The 16,494-nt window shown below is 41.5% G+C and overlaps 1 protein-coding gene across 11 annotated transcripts in view; it reads left to right on the forward strand.

Annotated features, from left to right (window-relative positions):
* STAU2 (staufen double-stranded RNA binding protein 2) overlaps window positions 1-16,494 on the forward strand; it is a 225,879-nt gene that overhangs the window by 117,573 nt on the left and 91,812 nt on the right. For 10 of the 11 annotated variants that reach the window (XM_077810128.1, XM_077810129.1, XM_077810130.1 and 7 more), the window contains one exon: window positions 15,257-15,370. In XM_077810128.1, coding sequence (XP_077666254.1) covers window positions 15,257-15,370 — 114 coding nt within the window. Of the gene's footprint in view, window positions 1-7,363; window positions 7,897-15,256; window positions 15,371-16,494 lie in introns of those variants that run through there. The other variant, XM_077810137.1, reaches the window with a different exon arrangement.

Consider the following 16,494-nt stretch of genomic DNA (forward strand, 5'->3'; position numbering starts at 1 on the left):
TACAAGGAAACAATAAGACAGTGTTGGTCAGCAAGGTAGACTGTGGTCTCAGCACACCAGACATGGTCGCTGTCAAGTGTTTTGTAGGCATTACAGCAAAAGAGTGTTTAAGGAGGGTTTTGAAGGTGGCTAATGAGGGAGCTTGTTAGAAAATTTAACAAGTGGGTGATGGAGGCTGGTATTATGGACTGGACAGAGGTGAGAGTCAATGTCTTGATAGTGAATGAGACATGATCGGTAGAGTGGGGATAGGCTGTGAAGGGTCTTGAAAGTGAAGAGAAGCAGCTTATGTTTGATGCAGTAGAGAAGGTGGTCTCAAAGGGAGGGGTTCAAGAGGGGTGACATGGTTAAAGCAGTGGGGGGAGCTTGGGGAGGAGTGTTAGGCGCTCTCTCTTAGTTTAAGCTTGAGCTGATGGCTAGACATCCACTAGGATATGTGAGGGAGACAGGAGGAGATTTTAGTTTGAACAGAATGAGAGAGGACTGGAGTAAAGAGGTACATCTGTGAGAGGGTAATTGAATTTGTGTTTTTGAATGAGATTGCTCAGAGATAAGTTGTAGCAGGAGAGGAGAAATGGGCTAAGGATAGAGGTAGTGGAACCCCCACAGAAAGTTGGATGAGGAGGATACTCTGAAGGACATGTTGAAGGAGCAATGAGGAAGAGAACCAGGAGAGAGCAAGATTTCAGGAAGAGTATGGTTGACTGTGACTGACATGTCAAGGAGGATGAGGCTGGAGTACTGGTTCTGAGCTTTGGCTTGGAAGAGGTCATTAGAGACTTGTATTCTTATGGTTTCCCTGCCACATATACTCCTTTCATGCCTCCCTCCTTTGTGCTACATTTTCTTGATACATCTTGTCTTGAATTTGGCCCTTATTCTGGAACTTACTGTTTGTGGGCAGGTACAAATATCCACCTTGTGGTATCAGAGCCTTAGATTGTAAGCTCTTTGCATCAGCTTGTGATACTCTTCCATGATGATATTTACTAGCACATTACTCTAATAGTCCCATTGGTTTCAGTGGAGCTATTTATAGAATGAGTAAAATATGCTCATCATGAATAAGGGTGTTAGAATCTGGCTGTTTGGAGCAGGGGATGTGTCTTTCTGTATGTTTAAACACACCATGCTCCACAGGGCTAACACAATAATAACTACAATGTTGTTAACAATAACAACAGCCCTTAATTCAAAAACTACCTCTAAAGTCTTAACCACATGCTTCCATTGTCTCATAAAAGTCCTATTTCTTCACTGAGGAACATAAATCCAATAGAATCACTTGACAGAGTCTTCATTATCCCAAGCTTCCTAGCACCTATCCACCTTCATCTCTTCCTGATAGTTTTTGTCACTGATCTTTAATTTCTAACCATGTGTAGGTTTGCTAATATGAACCCTGCAGTTTCACTAGGTGCCAAACCAAAATCTTTATATTCCCCGCATCCAAATGTCTGCAGTACCTTTCTACTACCCTGCCCATCACTATCTCTCACCCTCAGAAGGAAGAAAGTCCAGTATTTAAAAGTATTTAATGCCTTAGTATTTCTGTCTTCAGAAAATGCCAAATGGAATCTTCTTGTTTCAAGTTCAGTGAGGGAGGACAGGTGGAGAGGAACTGTGCAAATGAATTCAGGGCTGGTGCATTGAATAAAATATTTTTGCGTTTATTAGCATCTTGAAAAGGGTAACTGAAATCCTCCTCCAAATGCCTGCATGTAACTTTGTGCATGAAGAAATGTAAATTACAGTCTCATAACCAACACACTTGTGTGGAAAAAAAAATGTTGTAAAGCTGTCATGATCTCTCCAAATATTGTAGTCAGTTCTAAACAAGCCAGGCTCTGCTCCCTGCCAAGTTTTTTTAGAGCAAATCCTAATGTGACTTGGTAAGTTAGATACAAACCTTACACTGGAGTGAAGCCAAAACTGAAATTCTTGAAGTCTCAGCTAGCAGAAATATAAAAGTGTGATGCTGAGTCTTTAGTAGGGTGGGGCTTAGTTTTAACCATAATATCGTAACTTAGACTCTCAAACCAAAACCCTTTAACAAGAAAAGTAGCAAGAAATGCAGGGGAGGAAGAAATGAGACTAAAACCTGCCATTAAAATCCACGTTCCTCATTGCAGACAGGAGGCTAGGCTTCCAGACAGTGATTTTTAGCTCACAATTAGAAGTCTGGTCATTTTAAAAATTGGGAGCACAAAGAAACAGCATTATTTTTAGAAGTGAAATGTATGTGCCTTCTGTGAATGAAAATAATGGGGTAGGTTTTTTTGTATGTACAATGTTGCATACCTAAATTACTCCACAATAGAATGGATAGCTTATCACCAGATTTTCAGCAAATTCTGGGAGCTTATTTTCTGCTTGCAATTTCACACTGATCAACTCCTCTTGCTCATCAAGATAGTAACCTCCAATTTATGCTTTCCCTTGCACTACATAGACAGCTTATAAGTGTTCTGTTTCCATCTTCACTTAAACAGTCTTCATAACCAAGAAGAAAATTAGGAGCAGGTGAAAGCATATATCCGTTGATGCTGAAGCCAAAATGTTATTTAAAATATGAATAAGTTTCTTTCTCCAAACCTGCCTTAATTCCTCAGTTATTAGAAACAGTTACATCAGTCACTTGCTCCTCCACAAACTTTCTAAAGCAAACCCTTTCCCTGTATACTTCATTAGCAAGACACAAACTCCTCATTTTCCCCAGTACGTATGAAGAAAACAGACGATCACAGGGATTTTTTTTTATACAAATTTGGCAGCATTTTCTTATTTACTTTGACTGTTTGAAATATAAATTGAATTTAGGTTTTTCTCTCCAAGAATGTATTAGTTGTTTTCTGAATAATTGTGTTAGTGAATCAGAGGCAGCTAAGACATTTGTGTTAGAACCGTGTCAGGTATGACTTACATTGCTCTATAGTGTTTTACAGTGTTTCATGTCTGAATAATTCATGTGTTTGGTCTTTTTCCAGGTTGATTGGTTGTATACAACAAATCAACCTGGAAAAAAAACCAAACAATTATTCAGTGTTTAGTGGGTGATATATTTAAAAGTTTTAACTTTTATTGTACAAAGTATTTTCTTAATGTTCACAGATAAATATATCCCTCAGTGACTGGATTTGTAGGAAATGAAGGCTGGCTCTCTTGTTCAGGCACAGAGTTGTCTTTGCAGTCACAAATGGCATCTATTGAAAACGTCATTGCTTGTTTTACATGTGAACTTAGGCATGCCATTCTGACACCTTAATTCCCAGCAAATATCCTCTAGTAATAGAGGGAAGATACATTAAGTTACTGTACACATCTTGCTGCATTGTGATCCATGCAACAACATTGGCTGTAGCCCTACTTTCCTCTCAGATGGAACTGAGCATCACAGTGACTACAATGACGAGACAGGGAAGGTCAATGGGTAGGCCTTTCTCACTTGACAGCACAGTGGATGTATGCATGAGCTTTTAAAATCACAGCCATCACTGAGAACAAGAGACTTACATTTGGAGGGTATATAAATTAATGAGGCACAAGCCTTTTTGACTAAGATCAAGTACAGAATTAGTTTAATAAATATCTGATGTGTCCTCTTTGTGGGAACTATGTCCTGATCTAATACGTTTTTTCCGTCTTTACCCGTTGCAGGTCACTATGTACAAAAGTTTTTATATACAGCAACTTAAGTGTCCACTGCACTATAACCTGCAATCTAAAAACCCGTTCTGGTAACCTATGACAGCTTCCTTACTCTGATGGTTAAGCTATCTATTTATGGTGCAGCAAGTGTTTGTTTCTTAGTCAGAAACCTAGTACTGCGTGTTTTAATAAAGATTTAAGCCTATAGTACAGCTGGTATGTGGGCTCTACAAGAAGGGAGCATGTTATGGATATCCCAAGATTTAGTGCTGAACTGTCAGTCTTTTAGCTACCGAGTATCTTTACTCTTCCATGCAGTAGCTACAATGGAAACTTTGCCCACTGCTGTGAAGTGGACACAGCGATTAATGAACCTGAAGCATACTAATCAAACATATGTTTTCTTGACACAATGATTGTGTTATATATCACATATGAATGTACAGGCCTTTATCTTTCCTTAATGATCTAGCAAGGGGTCTTTTTTAAATGTGGGTGTTTTTCATGCTCTCCTTAGATTTGTTCCACAGGGGGTGACCATTAGAAACATCTGACAGGCATGCAGTTAGCCAGCTCCCTGCTGAGATTAGTAAAATACTATATTTAGTAATCCCACTACATCAAGGAACTCCAGCGTTGCAGGAAACAGTTTGATTCAATGCTTTTTTGTGACTTTTTTCGTTTTATTTTTATATCTTATTTTTTCGTCTGGGACTGAGAAAAATATTTTCATCTGGGTCTTGCTTTTTGTATTTATACTCCATCATTTTGTAATTGTTTTTCATGTTTTGGGCCTTTTTACCCTCCTTATTTTGTTTACACTGAATGCCCCCTCCACTCTGCTCTCTGTCAAATTGTAAGGTAGATACTAAGACCAGTAAGCAATGTTTTAACTTGATATTTCATGTGCCATTCCCTATCAGATGTGGCTAATTCTAACATTGGGACAAAAGGTGTGGGGGGAGGAAAGGGGGTGTTAAGGAGAATTAAAAGATTCACACCTTATTTGCTAGACTAATACATGCTAGAAACTCCTGAGTCTGAGTTTGGGTCACAGATGATTTGAATTCATCAGTGTATATATGTAAACCAGAGTTTTTAATTTATTATTGTGTAGCTTCTGAACACTATTTGTCATTGGAACAGAAGTGGACCAAAATACGAGCGCCATTTTTTTTTTAAATGGTCTCTTACTGTTTAAAATAGCAAATCCAATTACCAAGAGTACACAGTTAACACACATCAAATAGTAAGGAGAAATGTGGCAGAAATAAATGATTCAACAAAAAGTTAAATGGAAGGAAAAGATGTTGTCATAGAATCAAAATTCTTTACCATTCTCTCTGTTCTCCAACAGAAATCTGGAGTAACCTGTCTGAAATCATCAGAGTTACAATGATGTAAATTTACAGTAGCTGAGAGCAGAATTTGGCACTTTGAATTTAAGGGGCAGATTTTAAAGAAACACCATCTTTTGTTCTAACAGAATGGCCCTGGTGGCCTGTCAATCCTAAAGATTTGTGCATTGCTGAACATAATGGCATTTTATTACCCAGTTTATTTCTGTCTAGCATTCTGAGACTCCTGCTGATACTTTGAATCAGACTTTTTTGGTTTGAAACATGAACTCCAGTGTCACACATGCCTTTTTTTTTTTTTTTTTTTGTAGTTCATATTATTTTTTAAACTAATAAATGTTCAAGAAAGAGAGTGTTTGGCCAGACAATTTGTGCTTCAAACTGTGAATAGCTAAGCTGTAGTGTGTGAAAGTCTCTTTGCGTAGCTGACTTTTTTTTTGCTCCATTCAGTGTCTGGTTATCATAAAGCTACCTGATTTTCAAACAGTAGTTTAGTGCATGGAATCTTCCTCTGAATAATTATGACGTAATAACAGCACAGGCCCTGTTCTTGCAAACAAACATACTTAACTTTAAGCCCATGAATAGTCCAATGAAGGCAATGAGACTTGGCCCTGATCTACACTACAGGGTTATGTCGAAATTGGCTGCGTTAGGTCAATTTTAAAATGAATGCGTCTACACAAGCAACCTCGTTCCGTCGACCTAAAGGGCTCTTAACATCGACTTCTGTACTCCTCCCCGGCGAGGCGAGTTGCGCTAAAATCAACCTTGCTGGGTCGAATTTGGGGTAGTGCAGACGCAATTAGATGGTATTGGCCTCCAGGAGCTATCCCAGAGTGCTCGGTGTGACCGCTCTGGACAGCACTTTCAACTCCAATGCTCTAGCCAGATACGCAGGAAAAGCCCCGGGAAATTTTGAACTTCATTTCCTGTTTGGTCAGCGTGGCGAGCTCAGCAGCACAGGTGACCATGCAGTCCCCCAAGAGTTGCAAACGAGCTCCAGCATGGAGCGAATGGGAGACACTGGATTTGATTGCTGTATGGGGAGAAGGATCTGTGCAGGCAGAACTCCAATCAAAAAGAAGAAATGCTAATATATATGCCAAAATCGCACAGAGCACAGTAGAGAGAGTGGCTACAACAGAGACACACAGCAGTGCCGCATGAAAGTCAAGGAGCTCATGTAAGCCTACCAAAAGACAAAGCAGGCAAACAGTTGCTCTGGGTCAGAGCCCCATACATGCTGCTTCTCTGATCAGCTCCATGGCATTCTTGGGGGGGACCCTAACACTACCCCACCACTGTCCGTGGACACCTGCAAGGGGGGAGTCTCATGCAACATGGAGGAGGATTTTATGGATGAGGAAGAGGAGCAGGAGGAGAATGCTCAGCAGGCAAGCGGTGAATCCGTTCTCCCCGGCAGCCAGGACCTTTTCATCACCCTGGAGCCAATACCCTCCCAAGGCGGGATCCCCGACTCTGAAGGCAGAGAAGGCACCTCTGGTAAGTGCACATTTGTAACTACAGTACAGGGTTTAAAAGCAATAGTGTTAAATGTTTGATTTGCCCTGAAGACTTGGGATGCATTCGTGGCCAGTAGAGCTACTGGAAAAGTCTGTTAACGTGTCTGGGGATGGAGCGGGAATCCTCCAGGGACATCTCCATGAAGCTCTCCTGGAGGTACTCTGAAAGGCTTTGCAGAAGGTTTCTGGGGAGGGCTGCCTTATTTTGTCCTCCACCGTAGGCCAGTAGCAAGTAGTCTGAAATCATTACGGCACAAAGCATGGCAGCAAATGGTCCTGGGTTTTGGTCATATTCAAACAACGTTTGGTCTTTATCTTTCTGTGTTAGCCTCAGGAGAGTGATATTATTCATGGTCACCTGGTTGAAATGGGGGAATTTTTGTAAGGGAACAGTAAAAGGACCCCGTTCACGCTGGGCTAAAAGGGATCATCTCAAATAGCCAAGTGGAGGGGTGGGGGGAGGTGTGTGCTGCACATCCACCCGAAAACTGCAGCCCCTCCTTTTAAATGGCAAACCCAACCGGCATTGCTTGCTATGGGAAAGGAGGGCGCTGCAGGTTGGAAACATTCCCACATGTTATGAAGACGTTAGAGGTCAAACCCATGTACCCTTTGGCTTACCATGTCTGCTTGGAAACCGAATTCTGTTGCCCAGCCGTGTGTGATGTGTCACCATACCGGCAGGCGCTCAATATAAAAGGCAAAATGCAGTCTTGTACCGAAAGCATATGTGCTGTCTGCTGTGAATTGCTTGATTCACTGTGAAAGAGCCTCCCTTTTGTTCTCAGAAAATCATCTTAAATTTTACTCTCCCTTTTTATCCCCCTGCAGGTGCAAATGTTTCTATGTTCCCCCATCATCTCCGTCCCTGAGGTTATCGCAGATTAGAAGGTGAAAAAAACGCACTTGCGATGACATGTTTTCCGAGCTCATGCAGTCCTCCTGCACAGATAGGGCACAGCTGAATGCATGGAGGCATTCAGTGGCAGAGTCCAGGAAAGCATTAAGTGAGCGTGATGAGAAGAGGCAGGATGCAATGCTGAAGCTAATGGGGGAGCAAACGGACATGCTCAAACATCTGGTGGAGCTGCAGGAAAGCCAACAAGAGCACAGACCACCACTGCATCCACTGTACAACCCGCCTGCCCTCCTCCCCAAGTTCCATATCCTCCTCACCCAGATGCCCAAGAACCCGTGGGAGGAGGCTCCAGGCACCCAGCCACTCCACTCCAGAGGATGGCCCAAGCGACAGAAGGCTGTCATTCAAACAGTTTTGATTTGTAGTGTGGCTACAATAAGCAATGTACCCTTGTTCTTTCCTCCTCTCCTCCTCCCCCACCCCACCCAGGCTACCTTATCAGTTATCTCCCTTTTTTTAATTAATAAAGAAAGAATGCATGGTTTCAAAACAATAGTGACTTTATTTCCTTTGCCAGTTGTGATCGAAGGGGGGAGGGTGGGGAATTAAAATCAACAAAGGGGGCGGGTTTGCATCAAGGAGAAACACACACAACTGTCACACCGTAGCCTGGCCAATCATGAAACTGGTTTTCAAAGCCTCTCTGATGCGCAGCACGCCTACCTGTGCTCTTCTAATCGCCCTGGTGTCTGGCTGTTCAAAATGGCAGCCAGGCGATTTGCCCCAACCTCCCACCCCGTCATAAATGTCTCCCCCTTACTCTCTCAGATATTATGAAGCACACAGCAAGCAGTAATAACAATGAGAATATTGGTTGGGCTGAACTCTAACCTAGTCAGCAAACAGCGCCAGCGAACTTTTAAACGTCCAAAGGCACATTCTACCACCATTCTGCACTTGCTCAGCCTATAGTTGAACTCCTCCTTACTACTGCCCAGGCTGCCTGTGTACAGCTTCATGAGCCATGGGAGCAAGGAATAGGCTGCGTCTCCAAGGATAACTATTGGCATTTCAACATCCCCCAACAGTAATTTTCTGGTCTGGGAAGTAAGTCCCTTCTTGCAGCTGCTCGAACAGCCCTGAGTTCCTAAAAATGCGAGCGTCATGTACCTTTCCTGGCCATTCCACGTTGATGTCGGTGAAACGTCACTTGTGATCCACCAGTGCTTGCAGCACCATTTAGAAGTACCCCTTGCGGTTTATGTACTGGTTGGCAAGGTGGTCCAGTGCCAAGATAGGGATATGCGTTCCCTCTGTCGTCCCACCACAGTTAGGGAAACCCACTGCAGCAAAGCCGTCCACTATGACCTGTACATTTCCCAGAGTCACTACCTTGATAGCAGAACGTCAGTGATTGCATTGGCTACTTGAATCATAGCAGTCTCCACAGTAGATTTGCCCACTCCAGATTGATTTCCCAACTGACCAGTAGCAGTCAGGCACTGCAAGCTTCCACAAGGCTGTCGCCACTCGCTTCTCAACTGTCAGGGCAGCTCTCATCTTGGTATTCCTGCACTTCAGGGTGGGGGAAAGCAACTCACAGAGTTCCAGGAAAGTGGCCTGACGCATGCAAAAGTTTCGCAGCCACTGGGAATCATCCCATATATGCAAGACTATGTGGTCCCACCAGTCTGTGCTTATTTGCCAGGCCCAGAATCGGCGTTCCACTGTATCAACCAGCCCCACTGCCACCATGATGTCCCAGTTGCCACATCCCTGCTATCAGGGATGTCTGTGTCCATGTCCTCTTCACAGTCGTCCTCGTGTTGCCGTCTCTTAGCCAGGTTCTGCACATACTGCAGTATAATGCGTGAGGTTTTTACAATGCTCGCAACAGCAGCGGTGAGCTGAGCGGGCTCCATGTTGCTGTTTTATGGCATCTGCACAGGTAACCCAGGAAAAAAGGCATGAAATGATTGTCTGCAGTTGCTTTCATGGAGGGAGGAGAAACCGATGACCTAAAACCACCCGCGACAATGTTTTTGCGCTATCAGGCATTGGGAGCTTAACCCAGAATTCCAATGGACAGCGGAGACTGTGGGAACTGTGGGATAGCTTCCCAAACTGCACCACTCCATGAGTCGATGCTAGCCACAGTAGTGAAGGCGCACTCCACTGACTTAATGCGCTTAGTGGGGACATACACAATTGACTGTATAAAATCGATTTCTAAAAATCAACTTCTATAAAATCGACCTAATTTCGTAGTGTAGGCATACCCTTACTCATGAGCTTGAAGTTAAGCACATACATCTTTGTGCAGAATCAGGGTCATGGTTAGTAGGTGTAGTATCTCCGTAATTGCATTTTGGCCCTTTGTTGTAAACTGAGTTGTTGAAAGGTGTGAGGTAAATCCTGCAATGTTGTTTGACAATTACTGTCATTACTGTATGTGTAACTGGTGAATGGCATGACAGTAAAACTAGATTCAAGAATCAAGGGACGTGTTTTCATATCACTATACAAAGTAACAGAAGGCTAAATTTAACATTAGTGCTACATTAGTAGTAATCCTATAACAACTCTATAAATTCTGATGTATTTTTATACAGCCTCACTCGGATTTTCCATTATTAAACTAGTCTGCAAAGTGAAAAAATGTGGCTATATCATCTTGCATTCCATTGTAACATAGTAAACATTAATTGTATATTCTACTTTGATGGGATGTTATGTGTTTCAAAATATTTAACTCTTTTCTAGTAACAGAGTAGTAAAAACAAGGGCCAAATTTTGGCCCAGTTATTACGTGGATTCAGAGTTGACACACACACATGCTACAAAAACAATATTAATATGCATCCATATTCTGGCCAGCATGGCCCTGCACACAGCACACACAGTCAAAGCCTATAGATTGTGCTCCTCACTGGAATAATCTGTGCAGGGTGGTGCATAGTTGCCACTGTCACAACAAAGAGCATACAAGCATGAATATGTGACTACACCCCTGATGTGTGCTTGTGAGAAGGAGGCAGCCAGGATATAGCCCATGATTTGAATCTGGTGTCTTGGATGTTTACTAGTGTATTCAGTAGCAGGTTACTTGCAGAGAAACACACACGTTCGCCCAAATCTGCTCAGGATTCTGGAATTTTTGCTCAGAAACTTACAACCATTAGCATCATTATGTTATCACAGACACTCCTTTACCAGACTCATGATGCTTCTCCTTACAGAGGCTGCTGTTATTTATAAAACAAAAAACCTAGACAAAATACTTCAAATTTTACTAAATTGAATTTTGTAGCTGCTTACTCCTGAAAGTGGCCTGAACTCATTTATGAGCTTCTCTTTATTTCAAACACTAAACCTTAAAACGAAGCAATGAACCAGGACAGTATTTGCTGTTCATAATCTTTTTATTTTTACTTCCTAAATATAAGGAGAATGAACATGGTCAGTGTATTAAAAAAGGGAACTGAAGCCTGCCACTCACTCCTTGAATGAATATGGGCCAGTCACTTAACTTCTCTGCACAAATAGTACTTGCCTGCCTGACAAGTATGGTAAAGATGAACGTTAGTAAAGCACTTTGGGACCCTTGAGTTATAGGCACTTAGGAACTTCAAATGCAAAGTATTATTGTAGTTATTAATCTTAGTAATTACAATGTAAACACTCTCAGAGCACTTGGCCAGCCTCCAACTGCCACTCCCCAATCTCAGATTCTGAGGCTGCTGCTAAGAATACCTGGTCAGCCTTCAACTAATGTCCCCCATTACTACCAGGTCTTGTGGTTTGGATATTTCTGTTCTTTGTTCTAGAAATGCCCCATCCACCTTACCCTCCGGATTTGGTGGCCTACAGTAGACCGCAACCACAACGTTACCCCTTTCCCTCCCTCTTTTATCTTCACCCACAGACTTTCAGCTGCTGTGCTTCTCACTTCCTTCTGGACTGCAGAACAACTATATACATTGATGTCCAATGCAACACCTCCTCCCTTTTTTCCCTGCCTGTCCTTCCTGAATAAGCTATTCCCCTTTATACCAATATTCCTGTCATGAGATTTATCCCACAGATTCTCTGTTATGCCAATTAAGTCATAATTTAGATTGTATACTAAGACATTCAGTTTTTCCTGTTTATCTCCCATATTTGTTTATAAGCATCTAAGATGTTGAGCAGATTACTCCATTGTATTCCCTCTTGTTGCTCCTATGAACCTATTGTAATTTTCCATTCTCACCCTCCCTCCCTGCACACACTCCCACAAACTCCCAGCCCTGTGTCAAGGTCACTTTTTTTTATTTACCTGTGGGCTTTTGTCACCTGTCCCCTGTGAACCTAGTTTAAAGCCCTGGTCATTAGGTTGGCAAGTTGGTTCGTGAAGGTACTCTTCCTTGTTGCTCAGGTGAACTCCAGCGGTCTTCCTTCCCAGAACAGCATCCCATGGTCAAAGAAGTCCAAGCCTCCTGCCAGTGTCATCTGTGCAGTTATGCATTCCTTTCCAGGATGTGCGTGTCTTGATGATCTGCCCAGGGTCCTACCTTGCAGTATCATTAGAGTCCACATGGATTAGCAGATGGATAATCCTCAGCAACCTTTCCATAATGTCTTGCATGTGGGCTTTGGGCAGGCAACACACATCCTGGGATGCCAGATCAGGTTGGCAGTTGGACTCTTCCATCCCCCTCAGAAAGGAGTCCCTGACCACTACCACCCTTTGTCTCTCCCTCTTGGGGGTGGTAGCTTTGAGCTTTGCAGGCTTGGAGACAGGTGGTTCCCCCTCATTGGCCATTGGGATCTGGTCCTCTCTTCGAGCTGCCAGTATTGCATACCAGTTCTTGGCTTAGATGGGCCTGAGTGAGGATGGAGCAGTGTCTGCTGCCCGGGGTGGTCAGCAGCCACTCTCTGCCCCACAGAGCAGCCAGTTCTTCCTTCCTTCATTCCCTGATATCCCTGTAGTCATCTATAGTCGGCTACCTTCCTCCATCTGCATTCTGTCAATGAAGTGCTCGTATTCCCATATGTTATGCAGGTGAGCCACTTCAGCCCAACAAAGCCAATAATACAGTTGTTTTCCAACTGCCACATAGATCTCTCTCTGACAAAGAATGCATTTTGCAGACTGTATGACAGGCCAGAGAAATCTGGCTAAACGACTATGTTCTGTTTCCTTCCCACTCCCCAGCACCCATCAATTCCTAGCTCAGGGAAATGGAAGATTGATGAAGAAAATGTTGAATCTGGTTAAACTGAGCATGTCTCGTGTTGGCAAGAGATGTTTTGAAGACTGTGAGTGGCTGAGAAACTTCTAAATAATGGCCGACCCATTTGGACTAGGCCAGCGTGCATCACGAAGCTCATTCAGCAGTGCTTAGCTCAGAAAGGGAGATAATTAAAATGCTGAGTTTATCACATGTCTTGTTCTAGTAGCTAGTTACATTTGCACAGTTATTTCTATGATCAACAAATTTGTTCATATACTCTCATTAAAAAAAATTCCTTGCTCCAGACCTCCCTGCACACTGTAGGATATGTATCTGTTCCGCTGTGTGTGTGTGATTACAGTAGCACTTATTGGTTAATATCAGTTTTGGCTTATTTGCGGCCAAATCCTGGTGCCTGCTCTGTAGCATGCTGGAGGTGCAGAGTCATCCTGTGAGGCTTCTCTGGCCCATTCTACACCATATATTCAGCAGTATTTGGATTTGCAACTAGATACCATGGTTATGGATTCCTGATACATTCTTGTAATAACAGTAGTCCTGATATTTAGAGAACTTCAGTTAATGTTTGTAATCCCAATTTCATACCTTCATAACTCTTTCAATCAATCAGAGTTGAGCCATTGTATATGTGAAGAGGCCTCTTGTGGTTTCTCAGTAAGTAGTATGGCTTTTCTGGCAGACAGCCATAAGCAATTTAGTAGGCACATGTTGTGGAGGTGGATGCGGGGGCTGGGGGGAGAGGGATGATCCAGAAAGTTGTAACAAGAGGTTGAGTGAAATCAGTATTTTTATGCATAGCACAAGGAAAATCCACATTATAGATCTCATGGAGCCCATTTGGCCACACATATGCAACAGTCAGCATGATCAATAAGGTTAACTCTGCAACATGCTGATGGCATGATTATCCTCTCACTTAAACCAGTTTTGCACTGGTGTAACTCCTCAATTCAGCTACTCCCAGTTTATCCAGTAAGAGAGAAGAATTAGGCACAAGGCGTACAATTACCCAGTGCACAATCCAGTGTTATATATCTCTCAATCAGTTCCACAGACATTTGGAATCATTTAATATGGCTTCTAGTTGTCCACAGAAATAATAATATTCAAATTTCTAGCCTAAATGTAAAGTTGAGGCTTCATCACATAACCTTTCCCCAATAGCCGTACAGCTGTAAATAGGTACTAGCCTAAAATGTCTGTCTCCAGTAGGGCTAATCTCCCTTTCCATTTCTGACAGGGGTCAGGTAACCAATGTAAATTACCACCATAAACTAAATTCCACCTCTCTTGTAGAACAAAGTGCTTTATCTGCCTGTCAAGAAACCAGGAGCTACAAAGCAGATTGTAATGTTTCATCAGTTCAGCATGAATGGCATATCCTGTTCCTACTAATAGAACATTGGAGATGCTTGACTTCATTTTGCCTCAAGATAGAAGGCGGTTCTCTTTCTGTAGACGTTTTAAGGTGACCAGAAGGCAAAGGGGAAAATCCAGTAGGACCAGTATCTTCCTGTATATGCCATTCAAGAATCTGATTAGTGTGTGCTTTTTGATACCAATCGAGATTAATAAGCTAGACAACTCTAAAAATAATGTGACTTCCTTCCCCATGTTATGAGTCATTTTGATTTGATTACAAAGAAAAATTGATATCAAATTAATATCTATGATAACCATATTGCAATGTCAAACAATCAGTGCATTTCAATAGAGATCACATTGCAGTGAAAAATTTAAAAGTAATGTCAGTGCCAGAGCTGGATGGAAAATGGTTTTTCCATTCTCTGAAAATTTTTGAGATTTCAAAATAAATTTTCCCATCCCAAATGGGAATGAGAAGTTGAAATCTTCAGAAGTTTTGTGCATCAAAAATGTGTGTGTTGGGGGGAGGGAGAGATTAACTTCTGGCCAATTGTTTTGAAAAATTCACTTCAGGTCAAATTTGTTTCAATAATTTTGAAATGTTTCATTTTTGACCATTTAAAAATGTTTTTACTATAACTGGACTAAGGTTCTAAACTAAAAGTCTTTTTGAACTGGAAAACCAGAATTTTCATTTAGAAAATGTCAAAATGAAATATTTCAGCAATTTCAAAAGGTTTTATACAACATTCTGTCAAGAAATTTGTTGAAACTGACCCTTTTGTTGCAAAAAAGTTTCTTTTGTGATAAACTGGCATTTTCAGAAAAAAAAAGTTTCATAGAAAAATTCCCAATGAGCTCTAGTCAGTGCAAGTCTGTGGAGACCACAGTAATTTACACTAAAGTTTTTTAACTGATCTATGAAAGGTTATTAAAAATAACATGTAAATTCAAAACTGAAACTTGGAACTAGTTTCTTAGGTCTGTAACAACACCCTTAATTGAGCCTCAGGGTTCCTAAACTCTGCAGCACATCGTGCCTAAAGAGGGACCAACAAACTGATTTAAAAACTGAAATTTGTCCCCAGTTGAGCATGTGGATACACAGAATATTTTGCACATTCCTTGTTTTATATTAAAACTGGATTCAGTGTAAATCTTTTGAATTCCTTTTCAGATTTGTTGGAAAGGGACAGATTATTTTAGCATGACTCCCTTATGCAATCTGGTGTTTAGCAGATTACGTATGTTATTCTGTTATAGGTACACTACAGTGATAGACAAAATGGCAAAGAGTGTATGACCTGTTTGACACTGTCTCCTGTGCAGATGACTTTCCATGGTATCGGAAGCTCCATTGAAGCCAGCCATGACCAGGTATAATACCCTCACCCCACACATATCTATTTAATAAGGCCAACTAAGATGTTAGTATTACTAAATCTCACATTTGCACAAATACTGCTTTATTTATGGCATGTTCTTGCCACCACTGTTTGCCTATATTGCCACAATAAAACCCTTAAAGTGACCCACAAAGGAGAAGAAATTACATTTGTGCCCTCTTTTGCTTCTTCAAGATGTATAAAGAAGACCTGACTGTTTTGGGTTTAAACTGGTGTGTAAGGGGTCTGCTAAGTTGTTTTTTTATGTTAGTAACACCAGGTCTTATCTACCCTGATTTTATGGATGACTGGAGAAATAGAGGAATGATAGCATCGTAAGTGACAAGAGACTGGCAGCTTTGCAATTGAGAAAAACTCAAATTTGTTTGTTCATTTTTATTTAACTCAAGCTTCTGGCAGACACCTGGGACAAATTTTTTCTTTGTTAATCATTCCTTCTCCCTTGCCAGTTCAGATGAGATCTGAGGAGACTTCCGTTCTAGTTCTATAGTCCTCCAACACAGTCCTCTATAAAAACATGGAAGATGACAAGACTTTGATAATTCAGGTATTTCTATTGCAAAAAGCAAGTTGAATAAAACTGTAAACCAAATACCGCACTTTTCAGACCCTGGGTATATAAGAAGAAAACAAAAAAGGGCACAAGCAATTTTTATTTGCTTTTGCAGGTCATCTTTAAATTGTACTAAATACATCATACACTTTGTCAGCCTAAATGTAAGATTCTTTCAGGGAGAAGAAGGGGACATCTTGGCAATGATCAGAATTAGTTATGTTTGGGAAAAGATTCAGACACTCTTAGCCATGTTTTAGGTTAAAAGAATTAAATGGAAATTTGTAGGGAGCTATCTGTTAACATAAATGAATCCTTTTAGTTATTTATGTGATAGCTTGAGGATTCTTCCTGTTCATAAAGTAGTGACTCACAACTATGTGGTATTTTACTGCAATGGTCAACTACGGTAAATATGTTAGTGATTCAACAAACACATTCCCCTCAACCTCTCATTTCATCCAGCAAGTTGTTTATACTGTTCCAAACTCTTTCAGCTTATCTTTCAGTAAAAACCATTTTTTAACCTAGTTATGTCTCAA

Source organism: Eretmochelys imbricata, chromosome 2, assembly GCF_965152235.1.
Source record: "Eretmochelys imbricata isolate rEreImb1 chromosome 2, rEreImb1.hap1, whole genome shotgun sequence".
Classification (NCBI taxonomy): domain Eukaryota; kingdom Metazoa; phylum Chordata; order Testudines; family Cheloniidae; genus Eretmochelys; species Eretmochelys imbricata.